The sequence below is a fragment of the Anticarsia gemmatalis genome, chromosome Z (assembly GCF_050436995.1).
Source record: "Anticarsia gemmatalis isolate Benzon Research Colony breed Stoneville strain chromosome Z, ilAntGemm2 primary, whole genome shotgun sequence".
Taxonomy (NCBI): Eukaryota; Metazoa; Arthropoda; class Insecta; order Lepidoptera; family Erebidae; genus Anticarsia; species Anticarsia gemmatalis.
In genome coordinates this window covers 4,198,073-4,217,827 of record NC_134776.1, presented here as the reverse complement: position 1 = coordinate 4,217,827, position 19,755 = coordinate 4,198,073, and the positions used below count along the sequence as shown (strand labels likewise).

General features: G+C 34.9%; 1 protein-coding gene across 2 annotated transcripts in view; it reads left to right on the top strand.

The window, feature by feature from the left end:
• Positions 1-18,931, top strand: part of LOC142986225 (protein bric-a-brac 1-like) — a 267,874-nt gene extending 248,943 nt beyond the window's left edge. For both annotated transcript variants that reach the window (XM_076134582.1, XM_076134580.1), the window contains 4 exons: positions 126-186; positions 10,160-10,420; positions 12,873-13,048; positions 13,489-18,931. In XM_076134582.1, the coding sequence (XP_075990697.1) occupies positions 126-186; positions 10,160-10,420; positions 12,873-13,048; positions 13,489-13,953 (963 nt within the window). In that variant the 3' untranslated portion in view covers positions 13,954-18,931. The remainder of the gene's footprint in view (positions 1-125; positions 187-10,159; positions 10,421-12,872; positions 13,049-13,488) is intronic.
• Positions 18,932-19,755: the final 824 nt, after the last annotated feature.

Here is a 19,755-nt window from a genome sequence, read left to right as displayed (position 1 = left end):
ACCCTAGCGATCGTAAATAATACCTACATACCTCATAATAGTTCATCTCTAATCCCTGTTTACAATAGTTTTGTAGCGTTTTGACATAAAATTATGCGCTAACTTTTCTTTTTCTTTGTTCACAGGCCAAAATGATTGAAAACTCCCAGGCTTGGCTTGGAGCCTCCACGTCGGCAGCAATTGCAGGTTTGTTCAATATCCAAATATTTCCTATAATCTAAAAAGACTGCAAGCAATTTCGCCTCAAATAACCATTCATTGAATACCTTCGTTATTGCAGTATATTCTTTAAAGTAACACATTATGTCAGCGAAATAATGCCTATTTGAAAATGGCAGATTTTCGGCTTACAAAATATTTACCTGTGCCCATACAGATATGTCAGTGCAAATCTCTTTAACATGAGTTTTCAGTAATTCACCCACTCGGCCGCTGTTTTCGCGAAAAACTAAGCGAGCGTTTTGTCTTTTTTAAGATTTCGCGGCGTTGATGTGTTACGAGCTTTTTAATCGTTTGTTTTAATTTTATTTTTCATTTTCAAAATCCGTACGTTACTCTGATGCAGATTTTTATACAAGTACATAAATAAGATGGTTTTAAAAGCAATTTTAGTGCATATAATATTTTAAATTATAACAAAAATGCTCATCAATTTTAAAACTACTCGACATTCATAAATTATTGTGTTTCTCATAACTAAGTAAAAAAATGGTTGCTATTAAAGAATGACCTTCTGCAAGAGGTCTTATTTATATCGGATAATAATTAAGAACAACCGCTTTTACAATTTATTGAAAACAATTTATAAAATGTCTCTCATGTCACAGCAAAAAAAACATTTACCAATTACAATTCCGTTGTGTAACGAAATATACAATAAAATAATGGTGCACAGCAATCTGTGTCAGTCTATTTTACAACAGTGTATTTCACATTGATAATATGTACTTAGAATATTTTCTGTCATTACAACGTGAGAAAATAATATAGAAACACTATTATATTGGCTGTATACAACATTGTGTTTAAGTTATGATGCCGAGCGTATTGTGCAAGTGAAATTTATAGTTTAGTAGTATAAAAAGTGGCATTGTTATTTACTTACCACAGTGCGCTCGTAAATAATTGTCGATGAGCTGTGAGTTTCTCGTCGTCGCTTATATCTATATATAAATGTATACGTCTGTTGTGTCGAGCTGTTATAAATATGCTACGTCTTGAATACTATCACAGCTTATAAAGGTATTTTTTTTATAAGTTGTAATAGTATTCATGTTTTGCTCTGCATCAGTAACACACGGATTTTTTTTATTTTATGTTCTTCCCTCACCTTATTAGATTACCACGGCCATAGTACTCGTAAGCTGAAGTCACCGACATGGACCCAGAGCCAGCTGCAAGAAGCAATTCAAGCCGTCGTCACACAACGGATGAGGTTCACACAAGCAGCGACACATTACGGCATACCTAAAGGCACTTTATACGATAATATATTAGGAAAATCTAAAAGAATGGCAGTTTTAGACGAAGCTGGTCTCTCAGCCAGCGAGGAAGGAGCTGTTTTAGATTACTGTTGCGAAACTAACGTGTCTCCTTACAATAGACGAACTAAAAAATCTTTGAAAGAAGTCTTACCTTTTGTTGAGAAACTGAGAAGAACTAGAGAACCTAGTTTCACGTTCATAGGGCTCACAGGGTTCAGGTGGTGGTGGGCTTTCTGTAAGAAACATTCTATAGTATCTTTATACTACGAAGGGTCGCTCAAAAAGAGTCCTAAAGTTAAGACTGAGTTTAATCCTGACGATGAATCGTGATAGTGTTATTGTTAGGTACATTGTACTTATATCCATCGTGTACATTACTGTATATGATCTAAATTCAATGCATTTTGTAAATATATAGTTTTATGTCTTCACTGTCGTGCACATAATTGCATTTATGTTTTATTGCCTTAGCAAGGTAACTTTACTGTTAGTAGATTAATTAATCAATGACTAAAGTAACTGGAGTTTTACTGCTACAGAAGGGCAAGTTTTATAAAAAAGGACTCATTGTAACAAAAAAAGTGAAAGCCACTTCGGTTTATTTCACTTCGGTGTGTTTAACTGTAATTATTTCTGCACGGACACTGATCCCCTTGTAAAAACGGTAGAATCCGTTTATAACTGTAATTGTGAGCCCTTTAATTCATTGTAACGGTAACACAAAGGTTACTAATTAACATTGTCACTTTGACTACAATGCACTCCTTATAAAAAGCATATTACTTGTGATTTAGGAATTAAAAAGTTCATCATTAGGGGCTAATTATTTGATAGTCTTGGCGTGCCAATATCAAGGCATCACTTAGTTGCAAAGCAACCGCTTCTTTCCAAATAATTGTTTTTTGTTGCCGATGAGTTTGAGGAACATTTTATACATAAAGAAATTGAGCGCAAACAAATGGTTAAGCCTAAGCTTTTAACATTTTGTTGTTGACGATATTTACACTTTAAATAGTAAAACTTAATTTTAATATACTTTGTCAAAGTATGAGTAAACGAAACGCAACGTTTTAAATAGTTTTTTTAGAGTGCGAAAATAATATTCCGCGTTTTTTATACTTTTAACTTCAGGGTAGTAGTATTCACATTCCTAGAAAAAAAAAAATCGCATGGATATTACCATAATCGATTCCATTATTAATATAGTGATTAAATATTGCCATATGTTTGAAAGACTTGGTTAAGAATACTATTACTATATTTTTATGTTATAATTATATTCGTGAACATAAATAAGCCGCCTGTGACACTGACTGTCGGTACTTAAGAAAAGCTTCGTAGTTAGTAGCATTGTAAGACTGATATTACTTAGTTCGATTTGACATACAAATTGACACAATTATTCACTAGAAATTATATACTAATTATTTTAAGGTGTATTTTCGCTGTGTAAAAATTACTATTACGATGTTTTTCGTACGCCCAATTCTAACAAGTGCATACATTCGAGATTTTAATGCAGTTTATCTTTGATAGTCGCGCGGCTTACCGTTTAATATGCAACCGCCTGTAATTGTACAAACTGAAACCGCGCGGCTAGCCGCTCCCGCGATTAATCGCTAGTGCGTAAAGGGGTTTAAAGTCGCAACAACGATATTGTGAGATAAATAGCAGTTGTACATATTAGTAAAACGTAGCCTTATCTCTTGTTAGTTATTCAGTGGTACGTCTTTAAAATATGCGGATAAGTTTCCAAGCTTGGTTGAAAAAATTAAAATAATATTTACTTTAATCGTTCACACGCGTACTCTATGTATTCGACAATTGTGTATTTAATACATCATTTTTACCCTAATTTGGGTACTTCGTGATACATGGCAACTTCGTGATAGTAACTGATTTGATTGTACTTAATTTTACATTGTTTTATCTGTATAAATTAGGTATATTTGTGATAATAATTATTATCAAATGTTATTAAATTTAGAAGTCATTCGTCCATTTAACTTTAGGGCATAATTAGTTTAGCGTATTTTTTTCATATGCTTTTTACAATTTTATTTCTTGAACAAGTAGTATAAAAGAAAGTCAATATTAAGACTTTTGGTAGATTTAGCTCTTGATCAATTAGTCAGTCGCTAGATTAATGACAACTATCGATTGACGTCTTAATATTCATATAGTTAGACTATCCGATAGATAATCTGTCTACATAATTATCCGATAGATCATGTGATTTAAACCGATACCTACTTACTATGTAGAGGTAAACTGGCCTTGATAAACTGTCTCAAAGTAGAATTTATCTAAGGCTGACGTTTGTAAAAACACATGTATATTCATGTAGCAATCATTTGAAAAGCCCTTAACGATACTGGTATCAATCATAAAAAACATCCCCGCATTTATAATAATTTAGTACCAATAAATAAAGGTGTATTTATGTACAGCTCGTACAATTTACATAAAGTAAGGGTTCTGTCACCTGTACCACTATGTTTTTTAATGTTTACAGTATACACATACATATATACCTATATTATTTTATTCACATAAAGTTGTTTTACAATTACGAATTAACGCAATTGTGCACTATACTTTATTGTTAATGGAGACATGTATACATAATTTAACATTCTGGTACACAAGTTGCTCAATAAGAATTTTAATAAGTAACACTACATCTTCACATACTTTGTAGAAAAGTAAATGGCGATTTGTCGGCGGATTGTATTAAGAACAACTCATTAGCAGATCGGTCATAAGATACACTACATATTATAGTGTTGCAACAAACAGTAATAATAAATACATACCAGCCAGCAATAAAGCGGATGTAACGCGATATTTTAATTATTATGAAAAAAAAACTAACTCAGATTCTTGCAGTCGTTATAATGCTAAGTTTATTATTTTCGCCACGCTTTAGTTAGTTATTCGATAAAAAGTGTTCTCAGTGAAAACTTTTTATTGTTCTATATAATGTAGTTAGAATGCAAAAGGCAGATAGGATGCATGAACTTTTTGCGCGTAGAGTATGTGGCGTGTGCGTGCCCCCGACACGTAAACATGTGCTCTCGCGTTACTCGCTCATAGCGCACCGTCTACACTTATGACAGCTTCTATCACTATTTGATAAGTAGTTTCCGAGCACACCATGTGCGAAGTATGTACACACGATAATATAGTTTTATAAAATACGTGACTTAAACCTATTTTTTTTCTATTATCAAATTAATTTACAAGGAAAAATATATTATTTGACGCAAAGAATGTTACATAATTACATATTCTTAACTATTTGAATTCCATAACGGTCCTTTTCAAATCAGTTTCTACTTAAACTTTTTAAACCTAAAATGAAAAGAATTTTCTTTTTAGATAAATTCATATCCGTGAACCGCCCTCCCTAATTCAAAAGTCAGACTCGACTGGAAGTCAGCAAATCAATGTAGCCTCACCTTCAAACGGGGATAAACCGTTTAACTGGGAATTAAAATCCAATCTTGTTGCACTATTTGCCAACGAAAGGTTTATATTAACTGAAAATAAATTAGACAAACGGCTCTCTCTGTGTTAAATAGAGCAAACAGCTCACAGCGAGAAGCGATCTCAGTTCCTTTTTAAAAATAAATTGCATTGTCAATTGCATATTATAATATTCTTGTAAATCGTTCTCAACCGAGTTAATTAAAAGGGAATGATATTAATTTATTTTATAATAAAGAGGAGGAAAGACAAAGGACTGGAAGTATTAGGTTTATGAGACAATGTAACCGAGCTACGTTTACGTATTGAATGTGTTATTGTTGAATTATATGTGGTAATAACAACACAATGGTCTAGATTTAGATAGTCGGTGTTGCGATTGTGAGAAGTCTTGTGTCAAAATAGGGATTTTGCAATAAAATCAAGAGTCATTAAAATATGTTATTTAATAGGTTAATGCTTTTTGCACCTATTTCTCAAAAACCGTACCGGTTTTGTTATCTATAGTTTCTTCACATATCCTTATTTCTAATTCAAAACTCTACAGTATTTAACGGCTCACTTGCGGCACATACAGACATACAAACTGAAACTGATATCATTGACATTTACGATAATTGGATGGTGCATTCGATTTGACATTTCCGAGTTCCTTGTTCATCAATACTGGCCACCCTTGTCCATTAAATTGAGTGCTAATGATCGAATGAGATGAGATTGAAGGCTGTGGTCTCGCATATCTAGGTATATACCTATAATACAAGAACTAGATAGATCTCTCCCTACTTTAGGCCATTGCTGATGTATTTTACCGGCCAGACGCAGGAGCGATTTTTCAGTAGTTTGTTAGAGGGTACATAGACTGTCTTTCAAATGCATGTTATGCGTCGTAAATAATTGTTTAATTATATTATTATTGTGGGAATTGTGTAGATGTGATCTTTAAATAATTTTAGTACCCAAGCCGTTTGTGCCTTAAAGAAGTGAATTTTTGGACGAACTTGATTTTGGTCACTTGAAGAAGAAAATATTTTATGTATCTTTTGTGCGTTAAAATAGTTTATAGTGAGTTCAAGTTATTAAATGGGTATTTGTTAGAATTCTGTTCAAGGAATTTTAATATGAATGAATAGAATATTTGAAGAGAAAAGTGAGCAGATATGTGTTGTCATTATTTACTCAAATGCCATTCGAAACAGGAAACTAATACTTTTTGCCACATAAACAATTATAATGAAATACACAATTATGTTTTATCGCTTATATAAATTAAACACACGCACGCATTCTTGCGTTTTTCTTTCATTGTTACATGTGCAGGGCTGCCAGGTGCATAAGTTTGACTACACAACATTTTGAAATACAAACAACGTACTTTAGACATCGCGACTAAGATATAAATAAAGAGAAGATCTTAGAAATATGTAAACAAATGGTAAAAACTAATTAAAACCATAGCCACCCTATCTTATCCCACCTGCGTGCTCTCCTACCGGTCATAGACGAAGTACCTTCTTCAATAGTATAGTGACATTCTTTATATTAAATATACAATAACATTTCCAAGAAAAGCCATTTAAGGAGTTACACATCCGTCATTGGTAGACATGAAGCAGTGAATAATTATTTTAATACAGTGAGAGAATAATAGATTCTTATTAATTAATTTGACAACTAAGAAGTGCCTTATTATAATTATTTAATCAGGTAGATTTTTCAACAAGAATGCTACGATAAAACAGTGTTAAGGTGTGAATATAATATTTATTTGTCATTGTTAAGGAATTCGGAACGACATTAAATACCTATGTATATGTCGCCGAAAATGCAACACATGACAACCCTATATCTTAAATTGACTGTTTGCATTGAAATATCACGTAATATCATGAAAGCTAGTTAGAAACATTTAAGCATATTTCTTAGAATCTAGTAAAAACTTTTGCTTGTTTTTGGCTTTTGAAAACCGTAAATCGACAATAAAAGCAGAATTTCAAACTTTTGCAAGATTTTCGTACTTTAGTCACTTTGCCTATAGTCCAACGAGTTTGTAAAGAGCCCTGTATACAAGATTCACAGCTGACAGAGGTAGACAAAGTTCAGAATTTAGAATATCAGCGTCCCATAACGCTTATGCAGTTGACGGTGGCCTGTTTATTTCAGCTACTTTACTTTGAAAATACATACAAGTTTTAGTGACAATCTAGATAAATCGAAAACGCCAAGGCTCTCTATCCACTAATTGGTGGGACTATCGTTTCAGAGGATAGTTACCCAAATAATCGTTAAACAGCAAAGAAACAAATCTGCCAGCATCAAACTGATTGAGCAAACAACGAAACACTTTGTGACTTTGAATTTCAAATTCAGCATCAAACGATAAGGGTGCTTTTTCCACCAGAAATTTGCTTTGCAGCTATGCTCGGAGATGTAATAGTAATAATGTGAAACTATGTGACCGTTTCCACTAATACTAAGTTATTTGCGATGCGGTGTTAAGCTATATCGACAATGAGTATGGTTGGTGGATATCAAACGCAACCGAAGTAAGGTAGCATTGCACGTCTTTGGTAGAAAAGTGCCCCAAAACCTAGGCATATTTTGTTGACATATTTGCTGTCAACTTTAACGTATACTAGTGACAGATTTGTGCGGTTTTCTGCTGTTACTTCCGTTTGCCGTATTAACATTCCACGCTTCAAATAATGTAGACGAATATTGCTAACAATGTCTATAGTTCAAAAAATGAGAGAGCCTTGATGCATCTTTTGCGAGTGCTTATGCAGCTGATTTATACAAAACTTTTAGATATATACCGAATTATTAATAATAATGTCGATAAACCGTGCGTGCCAAGGCCCTCTACTAAGTAGTCAGACTATAAACTTGTGTCTTTGCTCAGTATAAATTGAACATTAAATCTAAACTAAGACTTTCGCATATTATTCAGACATCAATACATTTTTAAATTAATTAGTTCGTGTAAAATACGGCAACACGTCACGCTCGTGAACAGGTACTATTTACAGTGTCTTGATAGTCTAGTTATCGTAAACTTGCTAATTGAATTTTATAATGACTTTTTACTAATTATTATAAAACTAATGTGTAGGATTTCTGTTGATATACTTTTAATTAGAGTAATATTATTGATTACTCGAGCTAGGCATGTCTATTAAGTAATGTTAACTTAACATCACAAATAAAAGCATAATAAGTAATATTGTCACAAAAATTGCAACACAGGGAATGTCTTGTAGTAAATAGTTAGTTTTACCTAGCCTATCCATATTCCAACTTAGTAAAATGCCACGTATGCAAGGGTCACTGGCGGAGGTGTACAAAATTTGGAACACCATTGATCCGTAGGCTTATCCGACTGAGATAGGCTGTTTGTTTTGGAACTATTTATCATTATTAATTGTATTTTATACAAATTCATGCCGAGGCTCTCTACTTAGTTGTTGATACTGGAACACGGATAAGTTAAGTTTGTTTTTATCCCTTTTAGACAGTTTTTGTGACAACACATAAGTATGTAATCCGTGCTTACACAGTGTTAAGTAAAGCAGTTTACATATAAATATAAATAAATAGAATAAAATGACTGTCTAAACTGTAATCTCCTGTAAATAAATTGCTATATTTTTTAAGACAAAGGTAATTTGAAAAGTTACTTGATCAAAATCGAGAAATTGTGTCTTACTAATTTTAAGTACTTAGGAGAGAAAGATGTGTGTACTACGTATTACAGAACACCGAAAACCTCGCAGGACTAGAAATCTATCATATTAAGCAACAATTTTTGTTCTACGACTTATCATAATTTCTTTGACATTGTTTTTATAAATGTTATGACCGTAAGAAACAAATCTTGAAATATCGTTTTTTTTTTGTTGTTTTGAGTTATGTCAGAAAACAAGTGATCCTGCGAGAATTTTGGTGTTTTAAATAAATCCCTGTATTTGTAGTATGCAATAAACTTAATATCTACTGTAAGTTAAAATAACTCGCGCCATTTTGTCCTATAAAAAGACTGCATTTTTATGTATAAAAAAACATTACATGTTTCATTTGCGTTTTATTTTGTTTCCGCTAATTTTGATTATTTTATTATTATTTTGAGCTACAGGTTTTCTTCTGGAGGTCAGTATTTAGGACATTGTTTATTTCTTTTCTTTTTTTTGTTTTATACTCGTGTTTTTTAATATAAAGCTATGACAGACTGTCGTCACCTTTCAGCCTTTCGTTTGAAAGTTTGTAAGGCGATAATCAGTAGCCCGATTTCCTACCTAATCAGCGCCTCTAGCGGGCGATTTAGAAACCATTTTTACAGTTTATTTTAAATGACAATTTCTTAGTGCTCGATTTTCGACACCAAGTCGCTCGACAGTCGACAGTGCGTTTTAGCTCTTACAATTTCCATTTTAAATTTACCATGTGTGTTTCTTATTCTACAACAACCTAATGAACAAAAAGTTATAGAGCAGATTTATTCACGTCGATAACGGCTGGCTAAGCCTAGCTTAAACTTGTTTTGTCTGTGGCACGCTGAAGACGTGAAAATTGATAAGTCTTGTACATATCACGTTTCTAGAAAAATATAATAATATACCAAAATAAAAGGACGCTTTCTTCTAAAAGTGCATATCAATCATTAACAGGATTTTATATACTTAATTAACTGCTAGCGACATCTAGTATAAAGAAATATAATTAAAATTGATTATGCGATCCAAGGATGTTCTCGTTACGTATTCTGCTAGGGGTGATAATGTTAATGGAAACTATTCTTGCATATTCAACAACTTTATTTATCCGATATGATAATCTTTAGATATAGTCTAAGTTATTATAATTCGTTCTGAATATCATTTAAAAATATCGAGAATTAATCTTATGCATTCACGTTTAATATTAAGTATTAATATGTGTGTATTAAAACAACCTTTTTGCCAATTAAATCTATATAGAAATAATTATGATGTAAAATAATAGTCTTTACAATTCTTTATTAAAATATTCAGATAAAAGTATTACAATCAACTTCAATAATGAAAAAGACTTAATTTATACTAATTTTGTTATTTTAAACAGTCCTTTATGTATTTCACTGCTGAACGACCTCCCCTCTTTAAAACAACTGCCTTATGCCATACTAATGCATTTATTTATTCCGTCGACAGATAGCTACCAATACCAGCTGCAGTCAATGTGGCAGAAATGCTGGAACACCCAGACGCTGGTGCACAACTTGCGCTTCAGGGAGCGTGGCCCCCTCAAGTCCTGGCGACCGGAGACAATGGCCGAGGCAATCTTCTCCGTTCTGAAAGAAGGACTGTCGTTGTCTCAAGCGGCCAGAAAATACGATATACCGTACCCGACATTCGTTCTGTACGCGAACAGGGTGCACAATATGCTGGGCCCCAGCGCTGACGGCGGAGCAGGTATGTTATTGTTCTATTACAAACGTACGATTTACTGGCGGACACAACTTGTAACATTACATTTTGTTTAGTGACATTTTGAGTATTAGTTTAACTAAATTTTTATAAATAATTTTTGAAAAAATAAGTACTTTCTATTATTAAGTTAAAGTAATTACAAATAAGACAGTGCAGTTCCAGGTTAGCTTGACATTATAAACAAGAACAATTTTGTAGTTGTAAACTAATTAGTTCATAATATAGAGTAATCCATTTTTTTATTTGGTTTTGGGGACCGAATAGAATGTAAGGGAATTCAAAAACAGCATTATACAGGACTCAGAATACTAATACATCAAAATTTCACTGTATTTCACTGTACACCTACACTCTTATAAGTTTTAAGTCAGTCAAAAGTTGTATCCGTCAGTTATATCAAGATCATGATGATTGGACATCGCTTGATTTCAGCCATGCCCAATTGTCCAGTCGCTATGTGTCGCAGGTTACTTTATAATTTCATAATTGAGAATCGATTTTCAATAGTCAGAGAATTTAATTCAAGTTACAATTTTGTCGTTAAGACGGATCGTAGGAATCAGTCAAAATGATAAATATAATTTCTTGACTAAAGTTATCTGACAGTGAAAATACTTTTTGAACTGTCAGATAACGTTAAAGTTAAAGAGATTTGATAGGACGTGGTTGGATGGGTTAAAAGATCAATATGTTTATTAGTTTCTAATAACTTAACATGTAGGTAGGATACATTGTCTAATTTCTCATTATTTAGAGTTATTGTTTTTTGGGTCTAGTCACTTTTAAAATATCTTATTTTATGGACTTTATATTGTGAAATAGAGACGAAAGGTAGAGTTAGTATTGAGTATAAACTCAAAAAAGCCGGCATTTGAGTTTATCATCAATTCTAACGTTTACCATTATTTTAGAAAGTTAGACTATAAAATAGGATTTCTTTTTATTTTAATGTTCTTACAATCAACATTCAAAATACCAACGACCTATCAAGGTTTATTTAACTGCACAATTTCATTAAAATATTTAATAAAAAAGTAACCTGCGAAACAAGTGTACCAGAATTTATAATATTACTTCTATTTATAGGTACTGTTTAATATTATGTTTAGTAATAATGTAAGCGAATTATAATAAAAATATGTTTTAGCTTTGCGAAACTATCTGCTCCGCTGCTTAGCGCTATGACTTCTTATATTTATATTATGTGTCTGTGTGTGTCCTTATGATAATTATGTATTGTATAATGATTGTTTAAATATAGAGAGGGATAGATTTAAAAAATGACTACGACATTGAAAGGTGGCAACATATACCGCGATATAACGGGATAACAAATATTTTCTTATACTAATATTACAATTAATATTTAGGCAAATATACCCTTGTAGTGACCATCTAAAGTACGTTAGTTATTGGATTGAGGATCTTGATTAGAATTTCATCAGATGTTTTGGGACCAAATATTGTTTTCTAACCTTAGTGTTATACTTGTTTCAAAATCGAAACATTCTAAATACTTATATCCTAGTCAGTCGAGAACATTAGATGCTTTAAAATGTACTCCAGACATTGACGTAACAATTCCTCGTATGAGTAAAAGCGCGAACAAAGCTTGCCAAATAATAGTCAAGTTGTGCAACCCAGTACAAAATTGTCCATGGCGGAAATTTTCCAATTAACAGTAACAACTAGAAAACAGTTTTCTAAATCGAGAGGAACCGACATTGGGCACGTTCAGCATACTCGGTGGCATCTACAACGTACTGTGTACTAGACTGATTGCAAATTAAACTTTACCTTCCGTTTCTCGTTGTTTGTTCTGTGAGAGATAATCAGTGAGAGTTGTCATCTCTGTTGAAAGCCGTCAATGTTTGTGTTAAAGACATTTACTTTCAATCGGTTGATATTCACAGACCCACCCACTCAAATAGCTTTCCCGAATCAAATGACTACCTTTTTATAAATATATTTATCTTATACGTAACCTGCCTTCTTATCCATCGGATACGTTATCTACCACTTATTGCATCAAGAAGTCGAAAGATTTGTTATTTTAGTTTCATGAATTTTTCGGTTATTTCTACTGACGATAAGAATGTTGGTGGTTATAAGTTATCTATTATTTCAGCTGATTTTATTTGCCTACGAAATAGTTATGTGGTTTGTTTTCGGACGTTCTTTCGTGACAAAAATACAAATAATATAATTAATGTTTTAAAAATTCACGAATTCGTATAAAAATAAAAAGTCAGACGCGATTCATAAAGTGACATACTAGATTAGATAACTTCGCAAAGTTAGCAATATTATTACAACCTATATCCCTATCACAGATAAGAAATATCTTATGGCTGTCCTGAATACCCTGTAGCCACATCCAAACCTAATAAAAATACCTTACATGTTCACGTTTTACTATTATGCGATTTTCCAGATTTGAGACCAAAGGGACGGGGCAGGCCACAAAGGATCTTACTGGGCGTTTGGCCCGACGAGCACATTCGCGGCGTTATCCGCGCGGTAGTCTTCAGGGACACCCACGCCCCCTGCCCACCGCAAGCCACCAACCTTAAAGAGCTGGAGCTGCCGGGCTACCCCGCCATCGCACCGGTCAGTATCACGTAACCATGCTGCGCCTCATACACAACACACATCTTTACGTCGCAATTTTACGCTCATCATCATTACAGTAGTTTAGTTAGACTAATACTCTAGTCTATTGTCTCATAGCGTAAGATTATGATTGAAAGATTTTAGGTTATCAATGTGGTTCATCATTGACTGATTGTGAGAACTGGACGAGCCCTCCTCCGTTATTTCTTTAGCTATTGCGAATTATGCTGTTGCGGCTATCGTTACAAATACGGCTTCTGCTTTGATTAGGTACTGCGTTGGTTTATGTCGTTTTTATTCTTGACCAGATCACGAATTTTGATTTCGTCAAGAAAAAAACGTTAAGACATCAAGTTAGTTATAATTTTATTACAACTTAGCGTTGCGAGCGCAGGTGTGATCACCAGACATTGTATGTCGGCGTATGCGTGTTGCAGGATGGCGTTGCCGTGCAGAACGCTTACATCGGGTGCGGCAATGGGCGCGAGGGGCGCATGTCACCCAACGCCGCCGCCGCTGCGGCCGTAGCCGCCGTCGCGCACGGCCTGCGCCGCCAGATGTGCAACATGGTGGCAGGCCAACGAGGGCCCGAGCACCCACCGCACCTTGGGCCGCAGCTGCAGTCGTCGCCGCAGCTCACTTCACCGCTCTCCACGGGGCTAGAGTCGCCATTGTGCTCGCCCCCACCACCCGGCCACGCGCTCGAGCCACCAAAGCACACCGACCCGTTCCGCCCGTTCGCTTCCCCGACCGATAGCCGCTATGGTGACCGCGATACCTCCTCCGACATCACCGAGATGGGACCGCCCAAGAACGGGCAAGGCATCGCTCGCAAGGCGCCGGGCCAGGGCGCCTCACCCTCCGAGCTGGAGCACGCGGCGGACGCCCGTGCGGACATCTGAAGGGAGGCAGCGGGCGCGGCGCCGGCGCACACGCCGATTATAATGCCGCCACAGCCGATGCCCGCTTACAAGTACTTCGTGCCGAACGGAAACAGCTCCACCTATTACTAAACTCAAACGACGTAAGATGCACCAGCAACACCTCTCAGACGGACGTTGTTTTGAACCACATGCTTAAAACAACTCATACACTTAGTTCTGAATCTTACGTCTGATGCATTGATAGTATCTCTCTTTAAAATCAAAGTGTAGACATTGTCGACATTTTTCATTTTGATCACCGCAGTACAGTCAGCATCATTGGCAGAGTTGAGTTGAATTAATTGCATTTAGAAAAGGCTGGATGTACCGTGTAATGGTGCTGACTGTGTCTTAAGTGTCCTACAAGTGTTTTTTAAAGTTACATAATTTCAACGATGCAAAAAAAACAAGTTAAAATGCTTATTAGATTTTTTTTGCCCCTGTCAAACAAACGTGCAGCTGATCGAAGCAAGACTATCATAAGATGTCTCTATAATGTTATGTTTCATGTTAACTGCGGTGAATTTTGGACTTATTATGATGAGTACAAAAATATTTGACCGAAGAGGTGAACATATTTTTGTACCCGTAAGGAAGCGATCACGCGCGAGATACAAGAGTGAGTGCAACACCAGACGAGTACAGGAGACGCGCGGAGGCGAGGAGAGCGATCAGTGTGATCCGAGTGATCCGAGTGATCACCGCGTGCTGTGTGTGTCGGTGAGAGCAAAGTGAGCAGACATGGGGATGAGTGCGTCCGCTGCACATTCCGGACGAAGGGGAGCTGTTACCATTCGGGGGTGGAGAGCTTAGAGACGATCACGTGACGGGCCCCAGGTGGGCCCAAGTTTTTATCAATATTTCAAATCGGCATTAATTTACAATCATATTTAATAAATTATTGTGGACTCGCTGTGCAATACAATGCTTTGTTATTAGTTGACTTTTGTAACATTATGGATTTATTAATTATTATTTTGATCATTATGTATTGTGTTCCATTGAAGTATCTTAGGTTTGTTTGTTGACACAGGAGGCCGAGCGCGGGGCGCGCCCCCGCCCTCGCCTCACTATTATTATATAATCATAAGTAGAACTTCGACATACGTGTAAGCTTAACATTACAATCACGTGTAACATTACAATCTAAGTAAATTCATCTGTGACCGTAGGGTTTATCAAAATTTAAAAAATATATAATTATGTCTATGTATTTGGCCCGATTCAAAAGACTGTTCGGTATACCTATTCATTATAATTCAGCAAACATATTTAAGAAATCATAAAAAATATGGATTAGTGTTAGATGTAATCCTTTAAAGTATAGGTATGGTATCGTTTCATGTCAAATCGATGTCGATTTCTCTATTAGCCGTTATAGTGGATGTGTGTTGTCGCTTGCGGGCGTGCGCCCGCGTCAGCTCTGTTCACTGTTCGTGCAGCGATTCACATACTTGTAGAATTAGTGATCGCCAAATGTAATATAGATGTATCGTTAGTCAGTAGTGATTGTTCCAAATGTTAGGCTAAATTAGATGTTCGCGATGGTGCCACTCTTTGCCTTTTTATCTTTTCTTTGATTGCCTTCGATGCTTTGCTCGCAACAATCTCAAACACCCATTAATATTTTTGTTATGATCTGGCTGTACTTATTACTGTACATTCATGACTCTTACGTAGAGTTCTTGTTCTAAAATATTTTAGAATCAAATCAACTCATCAGTTAAACATTATTTTTATTTACAAACACAAATTTTAAAGACCCATGAGTAATTAAAAAATGCAGCCTTTACGCGACTATTATTTCCAATTATTTCATTGTCAAAGATAATTTTGTCCACTCCTCAGATTTGCTACTCAAGTATCTAGAAAGCTGATCTAAAGATATCCCCCAAAAGGGTACTTTGTCCGGAGGCATGAAGACAATTATAAAATCAAAGATGTTTATTTAGATTTTTCCGCTTCTTATCTTACAATCTCGTGGCATCATCTGCGTTAGTTTTAGAAGCACTAAAATCGCCAAGTACTGAATGTTAATCATTCGTTCGTCTGCTATACTACCTATGCATAGTTAGTGTATACATTTCAATTTACTTAGAATAGCTATGTAACTACTTGTAGCGGTCAGATTCAGTGTTTCCGAGGGTAAAGAGTTCGGCCAGGCGGCGCTTCGTCGAGCCGCTGGCTCGGACGCTGGAGTAACGCCGGGCGCTCTACCGTCGCTAAGACTTTTAAGGTGTATATGTACAAATTTGTTTTACCAACTACTTCCCTGGACGCATAGTTTCGTTTCATAGTTTCGGATGAAAAAAATTACTAGTGTTACCTTCTTGCCGCAAGGGTATACCATGATTTAGACATTGTTGGCGGATATGTTGGCGTTCACGTATTCACATGTCGCGTTGTAGGGAGGGCGGCGCGCGGGGCGGCGCGACGCGCGCTCTCCGCGCCCCGCCCGGCGAGGACTCGTCGCAAATTCTTTAGTAAGTCTCCAAGTGGCCTTGATACTTCACTATTGTTTGGTATTTGGATTATCAGGTTCGGTTGAAGTTTGGAACTAGTGTATAAAAAGACCAAATTATTAAAATTGAGGGAAAAAATATTACATCTACAATTCAGATCTAATGTTGAAACTATTTGGCTGTCCTTTTGGAAATAAATATAATCTAGGTAAAAAAAGTTATATAATACTGGGCCTAAACGTTTCGGACGAATTGCGTAAATTTTGGTAAATGTTACTACGCATATTTTCTATTGTGTAAGTCTAGGCTAATGTGTTCAAAAAGTAAGTAAAAAAATTTAAAATTTTTGAAAAAAGTAGAAAGTGCCTTCCAAATTTTTGACCACAGTAAGTGTTGGGGTGGATGCGGCGATGACGGACTGGGGGCGGTCGGCGGCGGCGTCCGCGCACCGCACGCGCGCACGTGCACGCCGCACCGAGTGCGCGCTCGCGAGCCGCGTGCGTCGCGCGACGCCGTCGCACTCCGCCTTGAACGTGCTTAACTATAAAGAGTTAGAATAAATAAAATTCAAAATTATTATATAAAAAATAAATACATATGACTATTATATAGAAAAAAATATACATAAAATTATATATTTGGCCGATGTGGTAATACCCTGACAGGCAAGCGTTAGCTGACTTTTCGGCTCCAAAATTGATTCTATATTTCTTTAAAACGATGACTAAAATCCAATTGAGTAAACAATGCATACATGCAAGTGCCATTTGTTTTGAACTGAATCATTTCCAGTTCATATTTTTTTGTATCACAATGTGGATTTTGTAGTTATAATTAATCATTAATTTATTGTATTGGAAAAATATACATTTCGGATTACATAAATAAGTACCTATGTGTTATTTTCGTGATAGATAAGTAAAAACTTGTAGTAATATTATATACACCTACAGAGGCGGTTTTGGTTGGTTTGTAATTTATATGAATAGATGTTAATTTATGATTTTTATAGTTAATCTAATCTTTACTGGCGACCATTATTACAATGTGTTATACTGCATGACAAACCTAACTTTTTTGTGATAAAATATATAATTTTAATGGACAATATACCGAAATAATTGCTCTTTTGGATTATTTATTTTGTTTAGCGCAACAACCGCCGCGTTGGGCTCAAATTATTGTTACTTTAGTAGCCTGTCCATTGTAACCAAAAATATTTTACTATTATATGTAATTCCAATGTTTAACAAGCGACTGTTTAGTTATTAAGTAGCATCGTCGTTAGGTTACCCTATGTATGGTACCTAAGTATTACATTTGCTTTTTACTGTATTAATAAAACATTATGACTTGCATATCACTACAGCTCGAGCAAAATTGCTTCTGTCACCCTAAAAGTTGAATATATTTTTGTCTATTTCTATTATTTATACTTATTATTCTTATCTTCATTTAGTTTGGTTTCTGGTATATCGCTATTTACTGCGATGTACGTTTTCTACTTGTTTTATTTGATTTTCATTATGTACTTACTCTTCAATTGAGTACCTATTGTATAAGTTACCACCTAAATTATTCCCTTTTTGAACGTTTTAGGGTGACATAGCCGTTTTGAAAGTAAAAAACAAATATTATGTATTTTAATTTAATGAAACTGTATTTACTAAAATAAATGGAAAATATAGCTCGCGTTATAATATGGAACAAAGAATATGATGGAGCGGTCAGACGCTATGCAAGATCTGATCAATGCAAACATGCCTGTGCGCAGCGCTGACCGCTCCACGTATTCTATAACCTTTTATTCGGCTAAAATGTTTTGATGTTTATTTCCGTCACTTTTTTTCGCTACTCTGTGTTCCTGATTATGGTGTAACTTTATTTGTATGTAGGTAAACACGTATAATTATAGTACCATTAAGTAATGTTTAGGCTGTCGCCACAATTTATCGTGTAATCTCTTTAGAGTAGTCGTACGTTACACGCCGTATATTTTCAATTTCTACGTAAAATTTTGTTTGTTATATTTTTATTTGCTAGTGGAAAATTCGTTTCACTGGTATCACTATTAGGTAGCTAATTTGTTGTTTTTTTATATATTTCTATGTATTTTGATTTATACCTTATGTTAAAGTTCAATTTGATTATTTCTTTGTTACGAGACCAGAGGAGGTCGTTTAATTACAATCGTCAAGATTGATTATTTTGAAAATATCGGTAAACGGCGAATATTCTATTGATAGGTGGTACAGCATTGTCGATACAACCAGTGTTTATCTTAAGTACAATTTGTGGAAATTGGTGTAATATTTCATTAAAAGCTGTTACTGATAATTCGTGTAGATGGTGAACACATTCGAGTCTTTAGTGACCGTCGATCTGATAAATTATATGTAGTACTATCTGTCTCAATTAAATTCATTAATTTAAGTTTGTTATTGTCACAGTGTACCGTTGTCTGAATAAATAATATAATATGAAAATAGAGCAAAGTGTTGTTTTATTTCAAAGCCAGTATTTTTTTCAAATCCCGTTTGACTTTTGATTTGAGTTTGTACGCATATTCAACAGTCGTCGAGTAACCGAATTAACTGAATCCTGGAGGCTAAAGTGGTTTGTAAGATAAGCACCCATTTAAACTTTCACAAGTTAACAGTCGTCAACTGTTGAATATAGCGTTATAACAGTTTACTACTATCTGGAATAACAAACACAACCCGCACTCTCTAACACACACTGAAGTATCTACTATCTACACTAGCTTAATGGAAAAAAGCTGAAATCCTGGACTTTAAATCATACGCGTATTATTTCTAAAATAATCTTGTGGCATTGAAAATCGTTCGTATATCTTGTATCGATAACACCTACCTACTTACTGAATAAATTAATATAACACAACTGCACACAACTAGTCTCTTGGTGAACTAAGGTGTTAAAAAGTTGTTATTATTATGAACTAACATTATGTTTAGACATTACTAGGCTTTTGAGTCAAATTATATTAGCACTGCCACAGTTGACTATATTGCAAAATAAGCATCAAAATGATTAAGTGCCTACAGAAAATGCAACATGTATCGTCCTCGTAACAGGATGAAATAGTTAATTTCTTATTCTACAAAATATAAAGAAGTACTAAGCATATTTCGATAGAATGGTGCAACACAATACATGGTGAGTAGTGCTGGCGTTAGCAGTTAAGAGCCCCAAACTCTGCACATGGATAGAATCTTGGCTTCTATACCAGGTTCAAAGGAAAATAATGGCAGTGTTCTGAGTACCTACTGGTTGATATTGACAGAAATTAAGACGA